At 41.2% G+C, this 20,047-nt stretch overlaps 1 protein-coding gene across 1 annotated transcript in view; it reads left to right on the top strand.

The window, feature by feature from the left end:
- The window catches only part of CFAP52 (cilia and flagella associated protein 52), a 35,272-nt gene extending 16,161 nt beyond the window's left edge, over positions 1–19,111 (top strand). The window contains exons 7-14 of the mRNA XM_060760965.2: positions 10,318–10,418; positions 11,201–11,371; positions 14,759–14,907; positions 15,477–15,622; positions 16,137–16,288; positions 17,132–17,234; positions 17,407–17,518; positions 18,592–19,111. Coding sequence (XP_060616948.1) covers positions 10,318–10,418; positions 11,201–11,371; positions 14,759–14,907; positions 15,477–15,622; positions 16,137–16,288; positions 17,132–17,234; positions 17,407–17,518; positions 18,592–18,767 — 1,110 coding nt within the window. The 3' untranslated portion in view covers positions 18,768–19,111. The remainder of the gene's footprint in view (positions 1–10,317; positions 10,419–11,200; positions 11,372–14,758; positions 14,908–15,476; positions 15,623–16,136; positions 16,289–17,131; positions 17,235–17,406; positions 17,519–18,591) is intronic.
- Positions 19,112–20,047: the final 936 nt, after the last annotated feature.

Below are 20,047 nucleotides of genomic sequence, written 5' to 3'. Positions count from 1 at the left end.
TGCACACAAAGATATTTCTGGAAGCTGTAAACCTGCTGGCTAGATATTGCTCCTGCTTTCAATCTACAGATTTGACTCCACATGCACTCTGTCTCTCCTTCTCTTCCTTCCCACTCACAGCTGTCATATAGCATTTGTCAGATAACTCTTTAATAATATTAAAGAGTTGTACTCTCTCGGTTTGTGTTTTATAACTAGTGAGGTGTGTCATCCAAAGTCACCCATCTCAGTGAGAATCAAAGCCCATGTTCACATTAAAATGGAGGATTTTGACATTAAAATGAAGCAGTCCTTTAGTATGTGGTCCTTGCCTTTCCATTGTTTGAGGGCTCCTCTTCGTTGACCAAATAATGTAGTTTGACGCTGACTTCACGCTGTGGTGGCCACAAAATGCACACCTTCAATGTTCAGTACAGCATGCACCAAAAAGTCTCGAGAAAGTCTGAGCACTGTCAAAAAATGCACTGTAGCACATGCCAAGGTATCCCAGATCAATGAACATATTGTAGATGCCTGTCTCTGCTGAATCATAGTAAAGTATCTGAAAGGGATCAGGGCAGGGAAGGTGAGTGTGACTTGATAGCAGTAGGTTAATTGGCCCCCTAGGAAGGGTAACTCCTCTCCTAGCTTTCATAGAATCATAGAATAATAGAGTTGGAAGAGACCACATAGGCCATTTAGTCCAACCCCCTGCCATGCAGGAAAAGCACCATTAAAGTACCCCTGATAGATGACCATCCAGCCTCTGTTTAAAAGCTTCCAAGGAAGGAGCTTCCACCACACTCCAAGGCAGAAAATTCCACTGCTGAGCAGCTTGTACAGTCAGGAAGTTCTTCCTAATGTTCAGGTGGAATCTCCTTTCCTGTAATTTGAACACATTGCTCCGAGTCCTAGTTTCCAGGGCAGCAGTAAACAAGTCTGCTCCCTCTTCATTATGGCATCATTTCACATATTTATATGTGGCTATCATGCCTCTTCTCAACCTTCCCTTTTGCAGGATAAACATACTCAGCTTTTTAAGACGCTCCTCATAGGCCATGTCTCCAGAGCTTTGATCATTTTTGTCACCTTCCTCTGAATACCTCTTAAACTGTGGTACCCAGAATTGGACACAGTATTCCAGGTCAAGTCTAACCAAAGCAGAATAGAGAGGTATCATGACTTCCCACAGTCTAGACACTATACTCCTTTTGATGCAGCCCAAAATCCCATTGGCTTTTTTAGCTGCTGCATCACACTGTTGGCTCATGTTTAACTTGTTTTGTCCATGAAGACACCAAGATCCTTTTCATGTGGACTGTTGTTGAGCCAGGCATCACCCATCCTGTATCTTTGCATATCATATTTTTGCTTAAGTGTAAAATTCATTTGTTGAAATCCCAAATCTATTAAAGCCATTTTGAAATTCGGATCGTGTTGTATGGAATATTCGCTACCCCTCCTAATTTGATGTCATCTACAAACTTGATAAGCATGCCCCTTTCACATTCCTTTTTTTCACCTCATATACCTCTGGTGTGTTAATGAGTATCTCTTTGGAGATGGGGGGGGGGGGAGCGTAAGGTGGTTTGTAGCCAAGTTCCTGGCCTCAAACTGGTTCTGGACCTCAGTCTAATCACCCACTGTGAAAGTGGCCCAAGCTTGATTATAATGTCAGTGTAGTGGCATCAAGAAGAACATGTGCAAACAGCTGTCAGCAATCAGTGAGAATGGTAGATGATGGTTGGGTAACACCTGCAGCTCATGTACTAGAAATATTTATCTAAGGCGGAACTAGGAGATACTACAGGAACCTATTACAGGCAGAAGGGCTCCAGGATGTATTTCCAAGAGACAGCCCACTTGTGCTGAAATCAGAGAACTGAAATGGAACAAACTGTCACAAACCAGCACACATACACATAAAATGAAACCAGATTTATCAACTCTAGGAGTGCATGACATTATATTTCTAGTCTATCATTCCTTAAATTACAGATACCAGGAAAATTGCTGTTTGTCCTCAAGTAATTTGTAGACTCATAGCAACCCTAAGGCAAATATGTCTTGGGGTTTTCTTAGCAGAGTTTCTTCAGAAGGCCTTTACCTTTTTCTTCCTCTAAAGTTGAAAGAGTGTGACTTGGCCAAGCCATCCAGTGGATTGTCATGGTTGAGTGGGGATTTGAAACTCTATCTCCAAGTGTCCTAGTCCAGCACACAACCACAGCACCATGCTGGAAAATGTACCTTACATTCTCACAAGCAGTAGACAGGAGTTTGAGGAATGACTACAAAGCACAACAACAATCCATCAAGTGAAAGCAAGATCAGTGGCACATTTTTATATAAAAATAGTGTAATTCTCATGCAAAGAGAATTATATTGGTTTCTGGTGGTTGGTACTTTAGCATTAGAAATATTTCTCAGATACACTAAGAAGCATTTTTAATGTAAGGCACTGCAGTGGCATCCAGTGTAATGAAAGAATAAGGAGAGCCAGTATTGCACAATAGCTTATGTTGGATGAGGATTCTGGGGGTTCAAATTCCCATTCAGCCATGTAAAACCACTGGCTGACATACTCTCCAAGGGCCCTTTCAGACAGACCGTATACCCCAGGATCTGATGTCAGCTTTTCTGTTTATTCTGGCAGTAGAGACTCGTATAATACAATTTAATACAGAAAAGCTAGGATCAGATCCTGGGATATAGGGCCTGTCTGGAAGGGCCATCAGCCTCAGAGGAAGGAGGCTGTCGAGGTCCTGAACCGGTGCCTGGCTGCTGTAACGGTCTGGATGAGGGCGAACAAATTGAAATTGAATCCAGGCAAGACAGAGGTACTCCTGGTCAGTCGCAAGGCCGAACAGGGTATAGGGTTACAGCCGGTGTTGGACGGGGTTACACTCCCCCTGAAGACGCAGGTTCGCAGCTTGGGTGTGATCCTGGATTCATCGCTGAACCCCAGATTTTGGCGGTGACCAGGGGAGCATTTGCACAATTAAAACTTGTGCGCCAGCTGCGCCCGTACCTTGGGAAGTCTGACTTGGGCACGGTAGTCCACGCACTGGTTACATCCCGTATAGACTACTGCAACGCTCTCTACGTGGGGTTGCCTTTGAAGACTGCTCGGAAGCTACAAATGGTCCAACGATTGGCAGCCAGGTTGCTAACAGGAGCGGCACTCAGGGAGCACACCACTCCTCTGTTGCGCCAGCTCCACTGGCTGCCAATTTGCTATCGGGCACAATTCAAAGTGCTGGCTTTAGCCTTTAAAGCCCTAAACGGTTCTGGCCCGACCTATCTTTCCGAACACATCACCCCCTATGAACCAGTTAGGACATTAAGATCGTCCGGGGAGGCCCTGCTCTCGATTCCGCCAGCCTCACAAGCTCGGCTGGCGGGGACGAGAGACAGGACCTTCTCAGTGGTGGCCCCTCAGCTGTGGAACGCCCTTCCCGCAGACATTAGATCGGCCCCCTCCCTGCTGGCGTTCAGGAGAAGAGTGAAGACCTGGCTCTTTGAACAGGCGTTTAATTAAGCAGTGCAATCAATTGATCGAATTTGGAACTTGGAATAATGGATGAGGAGATCGGATTATGACTTTACTGATGAGACGTGTTGGATTAGTTATATGGATGTATTGATGTTATTTTGATGTACCGATGTATTGTTAGATTGATTTAGTTGCTTTAGTCACTATTTTAAATGTTAATGCTAATGTGTGCACTTTGTATATTGACCTGGATGTAAACCGCACTGAGTCGCCTACGGGCTGAGAGAGTGCAGTATACAAATAAAGTAAATAAATAAATAATAAATAAAGCAACCCCACTGTAAACAAATCTTGCCAAGAAAACCCTGTGATAGGTTCACCTAAGATTGCCATAAGTAAAAAATGAATTGAAGGCAATCAACAACAACAACAACAAAAGGTAAAGGTAAAGGTTTCCTCTGACATTAAGTCTAGTCGTGTCTGACTCTGGGAGGTGGTGCTCATCTCCATTTCTAAGTCAAAGAGCTGGCATTGTCTGTAGACACCTCCAAGGTCATGTGGCCAGCATGACTGCATGGAGCACTGTTATCTTCCCACAGAAGTGGTATCTATTGATTACTCACATTTGCATGTTTTTGAACTGCTAGGTTAGCAGAAGCTGGGGCTAACAGTGGGAGCTCATCCCACTCCCTGGATTTGAACCGCCAATCTTTCGGTCAGCAAGTTCAGCAGCTCAGCAGTTTAACCCACTGTGCCCTTAACAGACAAAAGGGAATACAAATAACTACATTCACAAAAGTTCCATGATGAAAGAGAATAAGATCAGGTTGCTCAATCTGAATCTTTTCAGTAGTTTTCAGATTCTGAGTGTGATTTCATTCAAGTTGCATTCAAATCACTGGGATTTTTCCTAATACATTAGTAGAATGTATATTGGGTTGAAGGTTTTTTAGGGCTATATGGTCATGTTCTAGCAGCATTCTCTCCTGATGTTTCGCCTGCATCTATGGCAAGCATCCTCAGAGGTAGTGAGGTCTGTTGGAACTAGGAACATTGGGTTTATATATCTGTGGAATGACCAGGGTTGGAGCTAGGTGTGAATCAACTGACCACCTTGATTAGCATTTGATGGCATGGCAGTTTTTTCCTGTGGCTTGTTAGTGCCTGGGGGAATCTTTTGTTGAGAGGTGATTAGCTGTTCCTGATTGTTTCCTCTCTGTTGTTTTGCTGTTGTAGTTGTAGAGTTTTTTAAAAAAATACTGGTAGTCAGATTTTGTTCATTTTCATGGTTTCCTCCTTTCTGTTGAAATTATCCACATGCTTATGGATTTCAATGGCTTCTCTGTGTAGTCTGACATGGTGGTTGTTAGAGTGGTGGTTGTTAGAAATGTCAGGAGAGAATGCCTCTAGAACATGGCCATATAGGCCGAAAAAACCTACAACAACCCAGTGATTCCAGCCATGAAAGCCTTCGACAATACATGGAATGTATATTGTTACAAGCAATAACAGTCTCATTGATAGTGTTATTGCAAGTCTAGCAGACAGAGGGAACTTTAGCTTACGAAACTTTATTCTGGTATGAATTTGCTCTTCTTTAAGGCACCACAGGGCTCGTTGACTTCTTTATTCTTTTCTTTTTTTGCTGCAAAGACTTGTTACTAACTCACCTACCTCTTTGAAAATGGTTAGGAAATTGGATCTTTTAAAGTACTTTCTGAAAATCTAGTGATGAAAGTCCTTTTGAAATCAAAGTACGGAAAGGAGCATTTCTTTATGTACACATTGTTGCCTTGGCTTCTCCAGTAAAAAAAAAAAGGGGGGGGGGTGTTGTGTGCCTTGAAAAGAGGTTACATTGGTATGTTTACATTTGAGAGGCCTGTAAGCCACTTGAGCGGAAGCAATTAGAATGGGACCTGAGTCTTATTTCCCTGTGGGAAGTGGGGATAACTGAGCTCCATTTTGGCATGGAAGTTATCTTTTGTAATCAGGATTCGTCAAGGCTGTGATTTCTTTGTAGAACAGGTAAATAATAAAAGGAATGCTAAACCTTCCAGCAGCCTTTGTGATTATCCCATGAGGGACATGGTGGGGTGTGAAGCAAAGCACTGCATCATTAATAAGAACAACTGAGCATCATGAATTACAAGCGTGGATTATAAAGCTGTCTGTTTGCTTCCAGGAATTCAAGGTTCAGCCTTGATGGGGAAGGAGCAGGGATAAAATTAATCTGTATTGTTGCTGATTATTTTTGGCATGAAAAAGTTAACCGTTTAAAGATAACATAGTTTTGGTAGTGTTCCATACTGTATCGGATTTGATCCTATTTGGTAGGCTTTATTCTAAGTAAACAATGTTAGGGTTTGTGTTTATGTCTGCATGTCCACAATTCTACATGCTGTCTAAGAAAACCTCAGAAATGCATTAATAATCCACATTTTCTATCAAGATTGTCCAAATCTTCCATCTCATAATGTCTCAGATGTAATGGTATATTTGCAACCATGCCACCTGTCACATACATAAGCTGGATGTATGTTTCAACTGTTCTAGGGAGTGCTTTGCTGCAGTAGATCAAAGACCAAGAAAATGGGTTTTGAGAGCCTGGAGAGCACTGTTGCCCTTTTAAAAGCTTTAAAAAAATAACCCTCTTTTTGGAAAAGATTTTTAAGGAGCAGGTGCTCCCGTACTGTATCTAACTGTATTTGCAAAGAGAATCAGTCATAGGAGTGCAGTGGTTTAAATGTTGGAGTATGAATTTGGAGACCAGGATTTGAATCCCTTCTCTGCCATTGAAACTCGCTGTGTGCTTCAGAGTATTTATTTATTTATTATTTATTCAGAACTTTTATATCCCTGTCTTCTCAACCTCCGCAGAGGGACTCAGGCTGGCTAACAACAGAAAATGCATACACAAGTAAACTAATAACATCATAACATCATAACACATTAAAATACAAACAGAATAAATACATAAATACATAAATCACACATGTACAGCCTCAGAGAGGGACAAAAACAAATCTTTCCGAGAAACCCTGTGATAGTATCTCCTGAGGGTCACCATGTCGGAAAAGACCTGAAGGAACACAACAGCAACTAAAACAACAAGAAATATTTTCAGAGAAACAGGTTTCCACCAATCAACTTAACACCCCCCAGCCCCCCAACACAGTGGTCAAAATACTGCCTCACAAAACCATCTCAAGAGGGATTCAGAATTTGATACTTTGGATCAGCTCTGGGATAGAAAACCAGTGTAATCTTTCCTGGAAAGTCACCAGGGGCCAGCGGCAGATGGCTTGAGGATGGTCCTACTACCTCTTTACACGGGGCATTTTTGCCCCATTTTGCCACTTTGTTGCACAGCAAGGACGGGGCCTGCTGTGAATCATTTGGGTAGCTCCAATGGAGCTACTCGCACTTTCCTCCCCTTTCTCCGTATGATGGGGGAAAGGGCAGTGGGCAATGTGCATTGCCACCCTTGCTCCCATCTGATGAGGACAGGGCAGTGTAGACTCATATAATCCAGTTCAAAGTAGATAGTGTGGATTATCTGATTTGATGATCTGGATTATGTGGCCGTGCAGAAGGGGCCTTAGGTGAGACAAGTAAGGCTGTGGTAGAGAGGTTTCTCACTTTGTGTGCTGCATACAAGTGTTCACTCCTTTGTAAAGGGTTTCTGGTACTTATGCTGATATCTTTCATGCACTGGGTGAATAGTTTTTTTTTTCTAGGCTCTTAAAGCTAATTCCCCAGTACTGTCCTGAATATGTTTTTATTGCCATGGAATATATTGAGCTGTATCCAGCAGAGGTTTTAAGCTAACAGAAGGAACATCTATTTGCATAAAGTAAGGCATTTAGTGTTTTCTTCTATATACTATTTTAGACCATCTTTTCCAGGACTTGGAGAACAGGAGACTCTGGCCCCTTTACACTGCCATATAAAATCCAGATTATCTGCTTTGAATCAGATTATATGGCAGTGCGGACTCATATAATCCACTTCAAAGCAGATAATATGGATCATCTGCTTTGATAATCTGGATTATATTATACTAGCTGTGCCCTGCCACGCGTTGCTGTGGCCTATAGTAAAACTTATCAAAGTTGAGGTAGATATCTGGACTATTATGAAAGAGAGGTACCTACCTATTCCTTCCCCCTTTTCCTCCCCCTTTCTCTCCTTTCTTCCTTCTCTACCTCTTTCTTTCCTTCTTTCATTACTTGGTTTCATCCTTCTCTCTTTCCTTCATTCCCTCCCCCTTTCTTCCTTTGCCTTTCTTCCCTCCCTGTTTGCTTCCTTCTTTCTCTTATTTCCTTTTATTTCACCACCATCATAACAATAACAATAATGCAATGCATTGCCTCTGGGACCTGACACCTCTCCCATTCCCCCTAAAAGGGTCTCATAGGAACAATAGCAGAATAATAATAATAATAGAAATAACAACCTTTACCCGCCACGTGTTGCTGTGGCCAATCTTCCCTCTTTCTCTCCTTCTTTCCCTCCTTCCTTCCTTCCTTCCCTCCCATCTTTCCTTCTCCTCTTCTTTCTCTATCTCTTTCCTTCCTTCCCCCTTTTTCTTTCTTTTCTGCTGTCTCTCTTTTCTTTCCTTCCATCTTTCCTTTTCTTTCCTTTTCTTCTTCCTTCTTTCTCTAACTTTCCTTCCTTCCCCCTTTTTCTTTACCTCCCTTTCTCTTTCTTCCTTCTTTCCTTCCTTCCTGTCTTTCCTAGATTTTGACAGGGCGGGAAGGGGCGGGGTGGGGTTTGGAGGGGGCGTGAAGTAAAAGGAGGTAAGATTGGGCTGGGGGAGTGATGGAGCGTGGGGTTTGTGTGTGTGTGTGCGGCGGCGGGGGGGGGAGTGATGGAGCGTGGGGTTGTATGTGTGTGTGCGGCGGCGGGGGGAGTGGGGTTGCGTGTGTGCGTGCGGCGGCGGGGGAGTGATGGAGCGTGGGGTTGCGTGTGTGTGTGCGGCGGCGGGGGAGTGGGGTTGCGTGTGTGTGTGCGGCGGCGGGGGGAGTGATGGAGTGTGGGGTTGTGTGTGTGTGTGCGGCAGGGGTGTGTGTGTGTGCGGGAAGCGGCGTGGCGGGGCTTGGAGTGGGCATGGTTTCCGCAGAGGGAACGTTGGCTGGAAGGGCATGTGCGCGCGCCAGGGAACTTGCGGCTGGGCGCCAATGCGCATGCTCAGTTGTTTTGCCGTTTTGTGAGTGTGTTGTTGTGTTGTTTTTCATTTTGAGTAGATACGTTTGTACCTTGTGGGTTGTGTTATGGGCATGGGAATTTTGGTTAAGTTTCGTTGGGGTTTTTTTTGAGTTTTGTTTTTTTGCCGTTTTGAGTGTGTTGTTGTGTTGTTTTTCATTTTGAGTAATATGTTTGTACCTTGTGGGTTGTGTTATGGGCATGGGAATTTTGGTTAAGTTTCGTTGGGTTTTTTTGAGTTTTGTTGTTTTGCCGTTTTGTGTGTTGTTGTGTTGTTTTTCATTTTGAGTAGATATGTTTGTACCTTGTGGGTTGTGTTATGGGCATGGGAATTTTGGTTAAGTTTCGTTGGGGGATTTTTGAGTTTTGTTGTTTTGCCGTTTTGTGAGTGTGTTGTGTTGTTTTTCATTTTGAGTAGATATGTTTGTACCTTGTGGGTTGTGTTATGGGCATGGGAATTTTGGTTAAGTTTTGTTGGGGATTTTTTGAGTTTTGTTTCCTCGTTGGATGCCCCTAACAAATTTATATATATAGATGGTGGTACAGAAGGGGCCACTGTAGTTGGAAATGGTGAAACTCAAATGTCCCATTTTGGGCTCCAGAAGTGTTTTCTCCCAAGGCAAAGCTATCATTGAATTCAACCCATTCTATTTATTGCTTGCTTTGTAAACTGCATTACAAGGATTTGTGCCATAAATGTCAGTTATGAAATAAATATATAGTTCTTAATATCCTTCACGATCTGGTTTTTAAAACTCCTGCCGAGTGTGCTTTACTGCTGCCTCTTATCTGTTTATTAATTCTTGTTTTATGGCTATTGGTTTGGTTTTAATCTATTGTTACACACCAGCCTGGATAGTTTTCTCCCCTTCTGAAGGGTGTTATGAACATCTTTGAAATAAATCTATCTATATACACACATTTATTCACTCAGTTATTCACTTTATCCATCAAATGAAGTAGGCTGCTGCCTCTGAAATCTTATGTGGCATTAAATTTGCCCTTTTGCTGCATCCTTCAGCAAACCAGTATGGTTACTGTTCTGTAGCTCTTTGTTGTGCTTAGAGGAGCATCTGTGGGAGATTAATTTGGATATCAGGTGTTTGTGACAGGCAGCCATTTGATTGTGTGTGTCGCTGCTCGCCTGAGCTCTGATAAGGTTTCTTTTTCTAGACATTTCTTTTACACTGCATGATAACAAAAACCTGGTTCTTTCCATTGACATGGTAGAGAAGTTATAAAATAGCAAATTTACAGCTAAATCTTATACATTGTCATTGTAGTGTGCCTTCAAGTTGTCTCCAACTTATGGGGACCCTACAGTGAATCTATCCTGGGGTTTTCTGGGCAAGATTTGCCCAGAGGGCATTTGCCTTCCCCTTTCCCTGAGACTGAGAGAGTGTGACTTGCCAAAGTTTGAGCACGGATTCAGACATTGTTCTCCAGGTGCCTGCTCAAAAATAAACCCTGTTATGTTCAGTGGGACCTGTTGCCTGGAAAGTATGTGCAAGATTGCCTTTCTAATTTTATACACCTTATGTCAATGAGCAAGAGATTTACTTTGCTGAGCTGTCTGGTAAGCCTGTATAAATACACTGACTCGACTGTCATATAAGTGTCTTAATTCTGGTTTCTCCTAGGGAGTCACAGCTTTGCTTTTGCTGAAGACAGGTGACTTAGTTATCGGCACGGGTACTGGAACTGTAGCTCTCTGTTCAGCATCCAACTATAAAGTAAAGAAGTGAGTTTCGGGGCTTTCATGGGGAAAGACATTAATTAGCCCATGAGGCTACACAATTTAATTATACACAATGTGATGAGAAAATCACACTGCTTGGCATGGCGTAAAATAGTACAAGTTGTGAAATGTTTTGATATCAGTTTTCTTCAAACTTCTAAACTTTAGATGAATTGAGTTCGATTGAGCTTATTTTCAAATAAGATTTCAGTTTTAATGATCATATCACTTCTTTCTACCACCGGAGGAATCATGTTTTTGGTTTTCTTACAAGAGGCATGCACTGCGGCTAATTTTGATACCTGCCTTTTAGGAAGTAAAAGAGCTGCATTTAAAAGTTCTGAGTTTTTCTACTAGACCTCTAAAAAAGAGCACATTTTAATGGGAAAACGAAATAAAAAATAATAATTTTGTCAAGAAGATTTCAGAACAGTGTTGTGCAGTGTGAATTATCACTGAAATTTTAATTGTGTTATTGACAGCTTTCAGTTTGCAGGTTTCAGTTCTGAAGCTCATATTTGTTTTGGTTCTCTTATGCAATTTCACAAAAATGAAATAACCAGACAATATCAGTTAAATGAAAAAAAAGTCATCCTTTTAATTACAAAGTATAATTAATAAGCACCGTGATATTTTTTTTCTAACCCCTTGCTTTGAGTTATTCCCTGATTATTTCAAGGTCCTGCCAATAAGCCATTGGTACAGAAAGACTAAAGTGCACACTACTGAAAAACACTGCTTGGAAATGAATATTTTCTTTATAAAATATGGCATTTTCATTATAGGAAAGTTCAGTTGCAAGGTGCCATTACATCCATCACACCGCGAGGGCAGGGTCACCAGTTTTTTGTGGGGACTGAAGAGGCACACATTTATCGATTTTCATATTCAGACTTCAAGGAGGAGCTCATAGCCACCTGCCATAACGAAGCCATCCATGATATCATTTTCCCATAGTAAGTATTGTGACCCAAAGTATTGTGAGGAAAAAGGCATTCCAGTCTTAACAATTTCTGTCTAACCCAGTAATGGCATGCTTTACTGGCCTTTATTGATTTACAAAGCAGGCATTTGCCTAGGGTTAATATAATCAGTGAATAGTAGCCATTTAGGTCTGTAGCCACCTCATAATCTCACAAACTTGAATAGCCACAAAGACATGGTTACAAGGAATCCCCAAGTTATGAACAAGATTCTGTAGGTTTGTTCTTAAATTAAATTTGTATATAAGTTGGAACATGTACATTTTTAATTGTAACTCCAGCCAAATATCTGTCCGTCTGTCTATGTATCTTCTCTCTCTCTCTCTCTCTCTCTCTCTCTCTCTAAGCTTTGGATAGCATAAGGAAGGGTGAACACTCCTATGGTGTTTGTTTTGCGGTCTGTGCCCCTGTTGCCTCACTTTCTGTCCCTGTGGTAATTGAATTTTGAAAAAAATTGTTGGTTGTGGAAACAAGGTTTGGTGATAAAGCTTCAGTACAGATACTTTTTCCCCCCATGATAACTCTTTCAGAAGTGAATTTTCTTTCTGAGAGGTTGATTTCTCTCACTTCCTGTTGTCTCACCCTCGTTCTTAACTATGAGTTGTTTGTAAGTCAGATGTTTGCTACTCAGGGACTATCTGTATAGTTTTTTACAGTTTGATGCTGTTCTGGGCTCAGTTCATCCCTGCTGTAACAATACCATGGTTTCTTTGCTTGGGCATATCGACCCTGTCTTGGAACAGTTTCAGTATGGTTACTGTAGCTTTAAGCGCATGCAAGAAATGAGGCAAGCACATCTGCTTTCTTAAGAAAGACAGGGGTAAACATAGTAAAAAGACAATACTAGGAGCAGCTCTACAGGGCTTGATTGGTGCTGGTTCTTTCTAATATATCTGGAATTGAGCTGATTTTAATGTTTTAGTTTTGGTGAACTTTGTGCAAAAGGAGCATGTTCAAAGGCTGAACAAACTGAAAAAGATGGAAAGAATCAGTTGTGTATTCTGTTAATGAGTTTGGAGAGATAACATGAGTCCACTTTTGCTCACTCAGACTGTCTTTGAAAATGTGCATTGATGTTTGAGTAAATATTCCAGGGCTTCTTATACTGATTGCAGATTCTGTGTGGCAAGTAGACTTATAAATGGTGTTGACAAAAATACTCCCAGTCTGGTTCTGGAAGGAAGAGGTTTTTGCTTGACTTTGAATGAACATTTGAAGGTGAAAACGATTCTGTTTCTAAGTTTTTTTTTTACTTTGGCTTCAAAGGAAATGTTTCTCTGACAATAGATTGTATTTGTGAGAATGATTTAACAGGTGAGAAGAAATTACCTTCTCTATTGGCCTTGCCATGGGGTAGAATCATCTGAAAATGTTTTCGATTCACATTGAAGCCACTCATAGAAAATCAGCTTGCATTTGTCTGTGACTATGAAGTGTACCTAACTGAATGACATTTTATCTAGAGACATCACTGCCCTATTTACTGCTCCCGGAGCCCCTGAATGTAATATACATAATCCATGGCTAGCACTGCCCAGCCACATCCATGATAATGCAACAATTCACAAATTGGAGTTAAACTCTTGGCACGCCATGTTGTCTATCCTGGTCCATCATCCATTTATATTTTCATGAATAGACAGAGGGATTTTTGCGGTCAGTACGAAAACTGCGACATTTTGTAGAGACAATGCCTCAGTTGCTGTCTTCTGGAAGTGAAGCCTGGCAGCCTGAAAGAAAGGGCTTTCAGGGCAAGGCATCATCTTCCCTATAGTCAACATATTACCAAAGTAGATAAAAGGGACTGCTGGAAACAAATATAGGCTACAGTGTCATCAGAGCACTAACCGACATGCATCGTGTTTACTAAAATAAATTCCAATATGATTCTGAAATCTGTGTGTAACTCATGCCCCCTGTGTGAGCTTGATGGCATAGCTGTTGTTGAATCTCACTTGGGGTAGTCATCTACTTTCTCTTATTTGGAATATATTGAGTTTTTCTGCCTTGACTTAACTCTGAAATACTTCAGAGTACTGGTGCTGCTCTGCTATGTAGGGAAGATGGATGGATGATTGATGTAGGACTAAGACTGACAGCATGTTTTTCTTTTATCCAATTTGGGAATGTGGAAGGAGACTTAGAGTGGCAAAACATGATTGGATGGAGGGACAGGTAGTCATGGACACTGAAATGCCATATTCTCAAAACAACACTGCAGGGAAAGGCAACTGTGTCTGGTTTGGGGGTCAATTTTGTACCTCCAGATCTTATTCTGGCATATTCATCCTGATGCTAACTGCTTCTGAAATTCAGTTTGGTATAAACTGGAAGGACAAAAAAACCTATCAAATTTATTCAAAATATTTTTCTTCTGTTCTGTTTTTGCTTTAAAACAAGCTGTGTCAGGAATTAGGAATAAGTGCCATGTTGGAGAGGAAGCACGCTCCTTTAAAACTGCAGGAAATATTATTTTTTAAAAAACCAGGTGCCTGCATGTTGCCCCCTTTCTGTAAATGTTTCAAGTCTGAGCCAGATTTTTAAAGAAGTATGTCTCCTCCATTTCCAGAAGCTTTTACTTCATGGGGATATTTCTCCATTTTCTCTCTTGGCCTGTGAGATCACGCTTCTCTCTACATCATAACTGTACAGATCCAGTACTACACCCATTTTAATTTTTTAAAATATGTTGAACTAGACACTTGTATATGAAGCTAAGTAACACATAATGTATTGCTATTATTTAAGTAGCAAAGTTATCTAAAAATTTTTAGGGGATTAATACATTCACTTTTTTTATTGAAATCTCCCCATGGTCTCAATATTTCTAGAAATTTAACATCTCTAAAACAAGGTGTTATGAAATAAACCTACAGTTTGTTGGGTTGTTCTAGGTTTTTTCGGGCTATATGGCCATGGTCTAGAGGCATTCTCTCCTGATGTTTCACCTGCATCTATGACAAGCATCTTCAGCGGTAGTGAGGTCAAACTACAGTTTGTTTCTTGATATCCTGTCCTCCATACTTTTTATCTTTTCACCTCAGAGGAAGTCATAACTTTCACCTTGTGATCCTGAACTTTCATCTGGAATTACCTGGAGAGCAAGGTTTGACAAAAGCCAGATTTCACTGTCTGTCTTGGTGACTTCATTCTCATTTGCTTTCAATTTATCTGTAAATTTTACTTAGAAGCTAGAGTCAAGTTCATCAACTTTCTTTTTAATAGGAGAATAAATTAAAAACCTATGTCTGAGGAGTGGATACAGAGATGTGGGACTCCATTTTGCATTCTAATAGGAATAGATCAATATGTCTGTTTATTGTGCATCCCTTCCTGAAATCGGTTTTCTGCGTCCCACAGTGGTACATCAGACCTCTTTGCCACCTGTTCCAAGAGTGACATCCGTGTGTGGTATACACCTGAAAATAGGGAGCTGTTACGAATAACTATTCCCAACATGACCTGCCATGCCATAGATTTCATGAGAGATGGCAAGAGTATAATTTCAGGTGAAGCATTTTGCATTGTTCAGTTCATTGGAAAATTGTATCCATCACCAATTGTTCCCTAATTTTAAGTAGTGGTTCTGACTCTAGACAGACCATTAAACTCTTCCCAGGACATGCACTGCGTACCTATAGCACTGCAGAAAGTCTATCATTGTGTGGTTGAAAGGGATGGTTGCAGGATTTTGAATCAACAAGTAGAGTGGGCTATGATTCTCGGCTGCATAATTTAGAGTCATGCAGGTTTGTTTCTATAAATCTCTGTTGGCCTAAACTATACAGCTGTTTCTTTTTCTATGGAAACCACTGGGGTTCCCCTGCTCAAGAGAGATGCAGCATGCTCCATGCATTCATCCATCTGTTTAGCATTTTCCCGAGAGGGAATAAGTGATCAAAGCCATGTAGTCTGGATGTTGCTGCACTATATAAGGAGATTGCAGACGTGCTAGCGGCAGCTAACTACAAAGACTGTGATGTAGGTTTTATTTTATTGGGTTTTAAAAAATAACTTGATTAGTGAGAAGTTGGAATACATGCTTTGCCCTGAGGAACCTCTTTCTATTTTGCATTAGCCTGGAATGATGGAAAGATTCGTGCCTTTACCCCAGAAACTGGACGGCTGATGTATGTGATAGAACATGCTCACAGCATGGGAGTGACGGCTTTGGCCGGCACAAGTGACTGCAAAAGGATAATCAGTGGAGGAGGTGAAGGGCAGGTAATCAAAGAAGCATAGAGTTGGAAGAGGCCGCAAGGGCCACCCAGTCCAGCTCCATTCTGCCATGCAACTACACACAAATTAAACTCCAAGGAGCTGCTTTGTAGATTTCGTCAGCATGCATCGTCACTTACTGTTAATAATGACAAAGTGTGAATTGTGCTGTTGCAGATAAGTAAGGTTTTCCCCCTTATGAAAAACAAGTCAAGTTTTCAGCTGGGTGTCATCATACAATGAAAGATTTAAGCACTGAATGTACTTGTTTGAAGCAGATCTTAAAGCCTATGACGTTCCTAATTCATATCTTGTTTCAGCCATTAATGTTTTCAGGTGGCCTTAAGCAATCAGCTACTCCCTGGCTGTAAGTCCTTTTATAATAAGGAGATGATACTGGCCGAAAGTATATAGGTTGGTCCAAAAGTTACTGAAATAAAATATCCTGATGTGTTTTAAGCACTTCATATGTTGTGGAAACACACAATGTTTTTCAGTTGGTTCTGCTGTTGGGTTGCAGGTGAGAGTATGGGAGATCGGCAAGGAAACACGCAAATTGGAGGAGGTAATGAAGGAGCACATCTCTTCTATTTCATGCATCAAGATCAAAAAGAATAACCAGGAGTGTGTCACAGCTAGCATTGATGGAACGTGCATTATCTGGGATCTTGTGTAAGGACTACTCTTGCTTATAAATGTGGTTGTCTTTTGCTCATTTCTCCGTTCACACAACAGGGATCTTCAAATGTTTTCAGCAGAGAGCCGGTCCATGGTTCCTCAGACTGTTTTTTAAACTAGGGTTTGGGGGGAAAAATGAACGAATTCCTATGCAGGCTGCACATATCTTACTTGTAGTGCAAAAAAAAAAAAAAAACCCCACAAAAGAACAATGAAATATTTAAAATGAATATTATTTTAACCAACATAAACTTACCAGTATTTCAATGGGAAATGTGGGCCTGCTTTTGGCTGATGTTAATTTAATTAGTATTAATATCAGCTTTTGGCTGATGATAAGTTAATTAATAAGTTAATCCACAAATATATAAACCTCATTTGCCTAGTTTCCAACAGACCTCGCAACCTCTGAGGGTGCCTGCCATAGATGTGGGCGAAATGTCAGGAGAGAATGCTTTGGAACATGGCCAATCAGCCTGGAAAACTCACAGCAACCCAGTTAGGATTGTTGCTGTGTGCCTTCAAGTCATTTCAGACTTAGGGTGACTCTAAGTCTACAGTTTAGGACCAGGGCCAGGTAAATGACCTTGAAGGGTTGCATCCGGCCCATGGGCTTTAGTTTGGGGACCCCCAATCTAAAAAGTACCAGGCTTGATGAGGTAGTCTCCCTTCGCCCAAATTGCAGAGTACCTGTGGAAATTTTGGTTTCTGCTTTCACATCTGTGAGCAGCAACAATATCAGATAAGTGCTTAAAAACCTGGAGTTATTGATGTAGGAGTTCGATTTGATATAGCAATATATAGCTACAAAACTCAGATGATTTTTTTCCTCTCTAGCCGCTTTATGAGGCGTCAGATGATTTTGGCCAACACATTGTTCAAATGTGTCTGTTATCATCCTGACGAACACCAGCTTATTACAAGTGGCACAGATCGAAAGGTGAGTGACCAAGTTGGGCAATGGGAAGCACCTTGAGAGGGGTTTCACAAGACTAATCCTGGTTGCATGTCCAATTTACCTTTGTCAGTGAACATATGAACCCACTTCCTGGATTCTCTATCAAAGAAGCCCTGCACAGTTTTTCTCTATCAGATTTCTCTCTGACTTTCAGATTGCTTACTGGGAGGTGTTTGATGGATCCCCAATCAGAGACTTGGAGGGCTCCCTGTCTGGCTCAATCAATGGCATGGATATTACTTCAGATGGAGCCTACTTTGTTACAGGTAAATTGTACAGATTAAAAGATGGGCCTCATAGTGGTCTTGTCCTATACTGAGATGTCCCTGCTACATTTTCTCATAATTTCAGTATGCTGGCAGGAGGTAATACCGTTGAAAACTGAAAACAAGTCAGATGTGCATTGTAGAAGTCAGATAGAAGTAAAGATTTGGCTCAGGAAAATATAGTGGGGGATAGTAATCAAGTAATCTGAAAGGCGATTGCAGGCGAGATTGCTCTGTAAAGTTCTCCTTGACATCCATGGTTAGACTGGAGAGTCATGGCTCTCGTGCCAACTTGTTTGCTTTAAAAAATGTTCCTTCTTGAGGGGTTTTCACCCATGATGGTAAGGATCTTGAATGGTTTCAATATCAGTTCCCAAAACCATTCTGTATATTAACTAGATATTACTTTTTAGCTGAACTTGCTGACCAAAAGGTCAGCAGTTCAAATCCAGGGAGTGGGGTGAGTTCCCATTGTTAGCTCCAACTTCTGCCAACCTAGCAGTTCAAAAACATGCAAATGTGAGTAGATCAATAGGTATCACTTCTGTGGAAAGGTAATGGTGCTCCATGCAATCATGCCAGCCACATGACCTTGCAAACGTCTACAGCTCTTTGGCTTAGAAATGGAGATGGGCACCACCCCCCAGAGTTGGACATGACTAGACTTTGATATCAAGGAGAAACCTTTACCTTCACTAATTCTCAGACTATTAAGCCATGTGTAGCCACAGGACCAGCCATGCATAAGATGCAGAGGTATCGGCAGATTTGGGAAAACCCGAGATTTGCAGAATTTGGAGGGACACAAAGAAAGTAAAAAAGTTGGAAGACAGTTTCCAAACTTCTAAGTGAGGACATATTCAGTGGGCGCAGAATATCAAGATTTTGCTGAAGGAGGGGGATCGAAAATGGAGTAAAAGAAGGAGAGGATTGAGTTGATTAACATAGAAAAAGGTGCAGCTGTCTGGCTGGAACCCTGAATAGGACCACTGCACACTGCAATATTATGTACCTAAAAGAGTGCTGGCAGTCCTAACGAAAAGGATAATATTTTTGCCTTCTCTTCATCACAGGAGGTGATGACCATCTAGTGAAGGTGTGGGATTACAATGAAGGCGAAGTGACTTTTGTTGGTGTTGGCCACAGTGGCGATATTACTCGCCTGAAGATCTGTCCTAATAACAAATACATTGTAAGTGTGAGTGCTGATGGTGCCATCCTTCGCTGGAAATACCCTCATGTCCACTGATGACACTGGACACCATTCCTGCAACATTTTTTAAAAAACTGTTTTGTTTTTTTAAAACCCATATATGGATTCTAAGGTTTAGAAAGGTTTGCTGCCCTTAAGGGAAATACTGTACCATTTTGTTCTTTGTTGTTTGAGAAAAAGAGCTAGTCTGAAATAGTTAGAAAGTTTTGATATTATTGACTGTAGAACCAAGTGACCGCTGTTTGTAATGGATTCAGTTGGTGCTTAGTCATATGACATTGTGAGTCTCATTCCTGACACACATATTTTTTTGTTTGTGATGTATTCTGTTTGAGATAAGTTGTATCCCCTTCCTTCACAATGAATTCTATGCTGTGCAACTCTGTAATTCTGTGATTCTTTAATCCTCCTTTCCTTAAAAAACAAAACAAAAACAAAAGGCATGCATCAGAGCAAGAAGTCTCCATTTGGAAGGGCTCTCAGAAAATTATTATACCCTAAAGATGCAGTGCGCACAAACTGCAGGAGTCTGAAAATTTAGAAATATGAGCGACTACCTCATTTTGAGTCACACCATTGGCTCAGTGTTGTCTGTGCACCAACTAGCCCTGGCTCTCCAAGATGTCAGACAGGCATCTTTCCCATCCTTGTTCACATGAAGCCAATACTTTCTTCTAAAAATAATCTTATCCATTGTTTTCTTCGTATCTCTAGAGAATACACACACCCCTCGTTTCTACAGAAACTTATGTCATTTGCTGATTATTACTGTATTACTGTTGTAGCTGTAATTAATGTTGTAGCCATAATCCCTAACAATTCAGATTTGGAAGCTTTTCCTGCTATTACCATCTCTAAAAATTATCCCACTGGACTAAAATCTCATACATTTAATTCAGCAGGAGAGAAGTAATGTAATCCAACCAGAGATAAAAGCTAAATAGCTGCAATAGCATATCTTGCTCTTGCTGAGAGCATTTCAAACCTTGCGGTTATGATTGGATCACCACAGTCCTTCACACATTTGCTGAGAAGCAAGCTGCACTTAGTTTGGTGGAACTAACTCCCAAATGAACGTGGGTTGGATCTAAGTGTCTTAGTTACCTTCAAAATTGTTTTGCATTTAATTTCGGAAGTCTAGTAACCTTTCTAAGTTTTATACCTTATCTAGCCTTTTAGACTAGGGCAATTTTTGTTTTTAAAGTATTGGTGCTACATTTCCACATATCAGCAAGGAATCCCACTGGAGGATTGCAGCACGCCCAAATACCTGGGAGCTACACTGGACCGTTCTCTGACCTACAAGAAGCACTGCC

The sequence above is a fragment of the Anolis sagrei genome, chromosome 2, assembly GCF_037176765.1.
Source record: "Anolis sagrei isolate rAnoSag1 chromosome 2, rAnoSag1.mat, whole genome shotgun sequence".
In the NCBI taxonomy this organism is placed as follows: Eukaryota; Metazoa; Chordata; class Lepidosauria; order Squamata; family Dactyloidae; genus Anolis; species Anolis sagrei.
Note: the sequence above shows the minus strand (reverse complement) of the source record. Positions and strands in the feature narration are given on the sequence as shown.